The sequence below is a fragment of the Epinephelus fuscoguttatus genome, linkage group LG1 (assembly GCF_011397635.1).
Source record: "Epinephelus fuscoguttatus linkage group LG1, E.fuscoguttatus.final_Chr_v1".
Taxonomy (NCBI): domain Eukaryota; kingdom Metazoa; phylum Chordata; class Actinopteri; order Perciformes; family Serranidae; genus Epinephelus; species Epinephelus fuscoguttatus.
Window position 1 is genome coordinate 36,451,960 of NC_064752.1, and position 6,726 is coordinate 36,458,685.

Sequence of the window (6,726 nt, forward strand, 5' to 3'; positions counted from 1 at the left end):
ATATCATCCAAATTATAATTGGATCTTGGTACTATCCATGCTTTTTCACATAAGATAAATCATGCTCCCTCAGACTGCGAGTGCATAATGATTTATCTATACTGATGTCGTGATGTGTGTGGTAGCATCCAGACAAGTGTAAATCCTGTAAAAGTGAATGGCATGTTACCTTGTGATTGAGTCTTCTCTAATCTTATATGCATGAAGGGGGCTGTTCTTGATATAGAATAATTCACGTTGATCACATTTTATTTCATATTTATGAAATTATTTGATACACCAGAAAGCATACCTTGTCCTCGTTGCTAACAAACTGCTATCTTTGTTTTTTTTTTTTTTTGGTGATCCCACTGACTGTATATAAATATATATTTCTTATGTATGTCACGTAATATCTTTATTATACGGTCTTTGAGTGATACCAGGAACTGCTCTGCACACGGGGAACCTTCGTTTCCGATTTGTTGTCAACCGGCCCGTTTAGATGTTACACCTCAGACGCTTCCCCTGAAACAAGCGAACTCATTCAAGGGTTTGTGACTGGAGGTAATTGAGTCTAAGAAGTACAATTATTTTGGATAATGTCGCAGAATTATCGATATATATTCTTTTGAACATGAGTATAATGTTCGAGTTTTGAAGTTTGACTTCTGTGAACATTTTCCGTCCGGTTTCAGTGTTTGGCTGCGTCAGTTAGCTAGCATGCTTGCTCAGTACCGCAGCTAACTTTAGCTAGCTAATCACCCGGTGTCACGGCTAACTCGAAGCAAAGAATCGCCCTCACTTTGTATAATTGGTTTAACTAATGCTTGTAGTGCATGAGTCTAACATGAGACAGTCTTCTCTCATTGCAGGTCCTGTGTTAAACGTTAAAAGATGTTTTTGACCAGATCGGAATATGACAGGTAGGTGCAACACAAACTGCTTTGTCATTTTTTGAGCGCTTCTCACGGTAAACGAGCAAAGTTAACAGAGTTCAATTACATTAAGTCGTTTGAAGAGATAATTTTTTACTTTTGGCAGCTCAAGGAAATCTTGAAGTACTTTTGTGTTCGACTGTTGTTGTAACTTTGTAGCTGTTTGTTGCAGGTGATCGGCTAGCAGTTAGCTAGTCACACGGCAACAAGTTCGTTTGCTTTCACTTTCGGTATCGCTATTATATTTCTAAATCTTTCTATTTAACCAGTAAAACCTTAGTTAGATTAAAATGCTGGGTTTAAGAGTGTTCTACTCAAGATGGGTAGATAAAGACTGCTTTCAAATTGTATTTTAAAGTGGTGACTCATAAACAAATCGACTTAACTCCAACATATTTCACATATATGTATTTGTTGGCAGCACACATTGCTTTCCACCAGTGTTGCACTGATAAACATTATTTATAACACTTATTATTATTCACATCTATCTTGTAGAGGTGTGAACACATTCTCTCCTGAAGGAAGATTGTTCCAGGTTGAATATGCCATAGAGGCCATCAAAGTGAGTATTACTTACTAATATAGGCTCTACTTCTCCCATGTGACATTGTATACTGAACTTGGAAGAAGTGTACACCTTAAAGTTAATAAGTTTTTCCTTGTGGATGCTTTGCTCTCCTAGTTGGGCTCCACAGCCATCGGCATCCAGACATCAGAGGGCGTGTGTCTGGCTGTGGAGAAGAGGATCACCTCTCCGCTGATGGAGCCCAACAGCATTGAAAAGATCGTGGAGATTGACAGTCACATCGGTAAGTGGCAAGACAATCAGACACAGATTTACTGACCTTACACTTGGACATGGACAGAAGACAAGTACCTGAGTATTTCACTTGAGAATGTCATTTGCTGGCCTCTGGAATCATGAAGTAGTCAGATTGAGTAAACAGTCCCTTTTCAATTAAACTGTACTTGTATTGGGTGTTTCACACATTTGAAATGCAATGCATGTTACACTTGCTGAAGAACAGGTGAAAGTAAGGTAAAATTAAAATGGTCCAAAATAAAGCAACACATAGGGATATTTTAAAAGAAAAATGCAACGAAGTGCAAAGTAATAAAAGATTGAAAAAATGGTAGGAATACAATGGAAAGAAAGTATTAGCAGTACTCAAGGATGATACCATTGAGTAGCTGCCTAAATATTTTGTGAACCATTGGATTCTTTTTTTTTTTCCCCAGAAAAACACCGAACTTTGTCATGTTGTTTAGTTGATGGGATGCTGTTTCAGTCATGTCCCTCACATGTGGACTTCAGAGTTTGACCAAGGGCAACTATTACACCCCTTCATGTTACATACTAATGTTCCCTCAGTTAACATGGAATGACATCACATTTCTCCCAGTTTGACCGTGCTGATTGCTTTAGACTATTCACTTTATTTCTAGCCCCCATGATACCTTGCATGAATTATGGGTGCTTCTTCTGGCGCTGAACTGAAACCGGCATTTTCCAGTGGCATCTGTACCTAACTTTATGCTAATCCTCTTTCCCAAAGCAACTGTGAAATAAAACATGTGGAACTTACTACCTATTACAACTCAGACAGGATACTGTGATCATACATACTGCCATGTCTGAGCCATCTCAAAGCATTGTTTGCTCTTTATCCAAGCACATTAGCAATTAGCTTTCCTTGCTGTGTTAAGAAATTGTCGAATTTAATGGAGCCTGAAGTAGCTTATGGTAAACATCTACTCCTTTTTAAAAGGTTATGTATCATTCCTTACGACTCATTAACAGACACTTATCTGCCCTAATAACATAGTTTACTCATTTTTATAGCTACTGATTTAATAAATCTTGAGTTGTACTGAGTGAAGCATAATGCCAATTTCAGCAGCACACTTCAGTAATACCAGTTATAAAATGCAGTAGTAATCATCCAATCATTCATTTTATATGACTATAAAAGACGTATGGCAAATCAACAACACATTTTCAGCCCAGATGACTAATCACATAATTCAAAGTATTGTTATGCTGCTGACTTTATTTTCAAATCTTGGTTGAGTGAGAATGTAGTAAGACAGGGAAAGACTGGGATATCATGTACTGATGTGGAGTGACAGACCTGTCAATCTAGGTGTCATTCTTTTCTTCAAATTCTGGTTTAATAGTTCTCCGCTCTCTAAACTCTTTTGTTTGTTTGTTTTTATTTCTGATGTCACCCCAAGCATGTGAAAACGCAGTGTATGCATTAGAGTAGAGTGTGCAAGAAAATATGTGACAAATTATGTGTCAATTCAGTAAGGGAGAGAGCATTTTATTTTTCAGTACAGGACAATCCGGTATTAACACTATGCCGTATGGGTGGTGAGCGATGGAAACTGCACTGTTGGTCACAAGAACAATCCGTTTTTGTTCTAGGTGCATAGTCAACACTGTTGTGGAAGCCACAAGTTTTAGCTTGGTCTTGTTGTTCGTAATGTTGCAGACACGGACAGCACAACAGGCACCAGAGCTCTGCAAGGACATTTTAGAAAATACAAATATAATCTTGGTTAAATATCGTGTCAAAAACAAAACAGTATTGGCTAAATTGAAGGCGAATTACTGTCAAAAAGAACTGCTGTCAGCAGTTAGCCATTGGGATTAACCATACACTGTCTATGGGACTAACTAGCTAACTGTGACCTCTGCTATCTCACTGGAAGTTGCACCCATAATCATATTACAGTACTGCCCTCAGGAATAAGGTGGATGGCATTGTAGGACCTGCAGTTTCCTAATGTCCTTTCCTTCTACCTCAAAGGTTGTGCCATGAGTGGCTTGATAGCTGATGCCAAGACTCTAATTGACAAAGCAAGAGTGGAAACACAGGTATGAATGAACACAGTGTAACTCAAACTGGTGACTGACCTTGAATTTTACCCGTGATTAACCTGTGTGTATTCCTCCCCCAGAACCACTGGTTCACTTACAACGAGACGATGACAGTGGAGAGTGTGACTCAGGCTGTGTCCAACCTGGCGCTTCAGTTTGGAGAGGAGGACGCTGATCCCGGTGCCATGGTTAGTCACGTAGCTCATTTCCATACTGAAATTCTTATCTGTTCAACCCTCAAGTCAAAGATTTTTTTAGAGTCATTTGATGGTGCTTGAGTAAACAAGTATAATCTGTATTCCACTCACTCTTCTGTTCCTCTGTGCCATCATCCATACAGAGTCGACCATTCGGTGTAGCACTTCTGTTCGGGGGAGTTGATGAAAAAGGACCTCAGCTGTACGTAACGATTATTATTTGTGCTCTATATATTTGACATTTTATGAAGAAGCATGTTCATCTTTACTTTCTACTTCACAGAAACTTTACTGTTATTTGTTTGTGGATGCAGGTACCACATGGACCCATCAGGAACCTTTGTGCAGTGTGATGCTCGGGCCATCGGCTCAGCGTCTGAGGGTGCGCAGAGCTCTCTGCAAGAAGTGTACCACAAGGTACTAAACTGCTCCATATTTGTATTTAACAGGAACATTAGCTAAGCACACTGTAATGTCAGCAAGCTGCTATCTTGCGCATGACTTTGTAAACAGTTTTTTAATGAAATAATAAAATGCAAATCACCAGGATTAAATAGTTGTTTATTTCCTGTTTGTCCCTCTCCCTTGGGGTAACTTGCAGTCCATGACATTAAAAGACGCCATCAAGTCGTCTCTCACCATCCTGAAGCAGGTGATGGAGGAGAAGCTCAACGCCACCAACATTGAGGTTTGTTCTTCATTCCTCTCCCAGATTCTGAATATTTAATTTCATCACATCAAGGTCCTTGTAGCCATTTGAAGGTTTGATTTGTCTCTGAAAATGTGTAGTTGAAACCACATCAGTTCAAATGCCCAGTGCAAACCACATCAGATGTGTTTTTTGCTTTACTTTTGTGTGGTAAAAAACACTCAACCGCAGCACATTTAACTTTGCACGGGTCTTTTCTGCAGCTGGCAACGGTAGAGCCCGGAAAGACCTTCCACATGTATTCCAAAGAGGAACTGGAGGATGTAATCAAGGATATCTAGAGCAGAGAAGACTCAGAAGTCTTGTTTTGAGCAGGAGAGGAGAGGACATGGAAGTTCACCTGGGCTCAATGTCACAACACAACCACAACTTTCCATCAGCACATTCTCCTCGCTGCATTCCGAATCTGTTGGATTGCATAAGAGGTTTTCTCCTTGCAATGTGCTAATTTACTTCTTGTCTCTCAGTGTCTGTGCAACTCTGTACAGCAGTTTGACCAGTGCTTACAGCTAAGCGGCAGGAAAACATTAGGGGTGGGGGAGGGTGGGCTTTTTTGTTACGAATCATTACTACAATTAAACTGTTGTATTCAGAAAATGGTCTGACTCTGTCATTTTTCTGTATCTCTCATGTCCTCGCTTCAAGTCTGATGGGAACTTACTGTAGACTAAGTATTGTACTTTATAACACTTACACATCACATCAAAGTGGTAACAGCAAATTCTAGTGTGATACTGCTGGTGAAAATAAATGTTTGGTTGTAACAGTGGGCTCTGAAAGTTGGTCCACTACCAGAAATTAGTTTTGTTAAATAGTTAATTACAACACAGATTCCAAAAAAGTCAGGATGCTGTGGGGGAAAAAACAGGATGCAATGATTTATGAATCCTTTTTGACCTATATTCAATTGAATACAGTACAGAGACAAGATATTTAAAGTTCAAACTGATAAACTTTGTTTTTTGTAAATATGCACTCATTCTGAATTTAAGGCCTTCAACACATTCCAAAAAAGTTGGGCATAGTAACCACTGTGTTACATCACCTTTCCCCTTAACAACACTCAAAGTGTTTGGGAACTGAGGACACTAACTGTCAAAGTTTTGAATTCTTGCTTGATAGATAACTTAAAGTTGCTGAACAGTTCAGGGTCTCCATTGTTGCATTTTGCATTTCACAATGAACCTCACATGTTCAATAGGAAACTATGAAGCCACAGAATGTGTCTCATTGTCTTGCAGGAAGAAGCAGCGATGTCCCTGAAAAATACATCTAGATGGCAGCATGTGTTGCTCTAAAACCCACATATACCTTTCAGCATTCATTTTGCCTTCTTACGTAGATATGAGAGTTACCCATGATGCCATGGACACTAACACACTCTGATACCATCACAGATGCTGGTTTTTAACTTGGTAACAATCCAGATGGTGCATTTCCTCTTTAGCCCGGAGGACATAATGTCAATGATTTTCTAAAACAATCTGAAATATGGACTCATCAGACCACACTTTTCCACTCTGTGTCAGTCCATCTCAGAGGAGCCCGAGCCCACACACATGGCAGTGTTTCTGTATGTTGTCGATACATGACTTTCACTTTGCACGGTCTTAACTTGCATTTGTAGATGCAGCAATGAACTGTGTTTACCAGAAGTGGTTTTCCAAAATGTTCTTGAGCCCATGTAGTTATAAATAAAAATTTTAATTCAGGTGTCACCTTAGGGGTCAAAGGTTACAGGCATTCAATGTTAGTTTTCAGCCTTGCCCCTGACATGCAGAGATTTCTCCAGATTCTCTGAATCTTTTGATGATATCATGGATTTTAGATGGCATTATTCTAAATTCCTTGCAATTGTGTGTTGAGAAACATTGTTCTTAAACTGTTATCTGCCCACATACTGTTTCACAAAGTCATCATCCTTGCTTGTAACAACTGAGCCTTTCTAAGATGCCCCTTAAATACCAAATAACGATGTTTTAATGTGTTACTAATCAACCTTTTTTCCTGTGGAAG

The 6,726-nt window shown here is 39.3% G+C and overlaps 1 protein-coding gene across 1 annotated transcript; it reads left to right on the forward strand.

Annotated features, from left to right (window-relative positions):
• The first annotated feature begins 450 nt into the window (after nt 1–450).
• Nucleotides 451–5,266, forward strand: psma5 (proteasome 20S subunit alpha 5). Its single transcript, XM_049584879.1, has 10 exons — nt 451–546; nt 855–905; nt 1,416–1,482; nt 1,603–1,729; nt 3,734–3,801; nt 3,885–3,992; nt 4,145–4,203; nt 4,316–4,418; nt 4,603–4,689; nt 4,914–5,266. The coding sequence occupies exons 2-10, from the start codon at nt 877–879 to the stop codon at nt 4,989–4,991; spliced, it is 726 nt and encodes a 241-aa protein (XP_049440836.1). The 5' UTR covers nt 451–546; nt 855–876; the 3' UTR covers nt 4,992–5,266.
• Nucleotides 5,267–6,726: the final 1,460 nt, after the last annotated feature.

Excerpts from the sequence above, each read along its gene's own strand:
- psma5 (XM_049584879.1), top strand. The coding sequence starts at position 877 with ATGTTTTTGACCAGATCGGAATATGACAG. Across the intron at positions 3,993-4,144 it reads ACGCTGATCCCGGTGCCATG|AGTCGACCATTCGGTGTAGC; the intron begins GTTAGTCACGTA and ends TCATCCATACAG. Across the intron at positions 4,419-4,602 it reads TGCAAGAAGTGTACCACAAG|TCCATGACATTAAAAGACGC; the intron begins GTACTAAACTGC and ends GGTAACTTGCAG.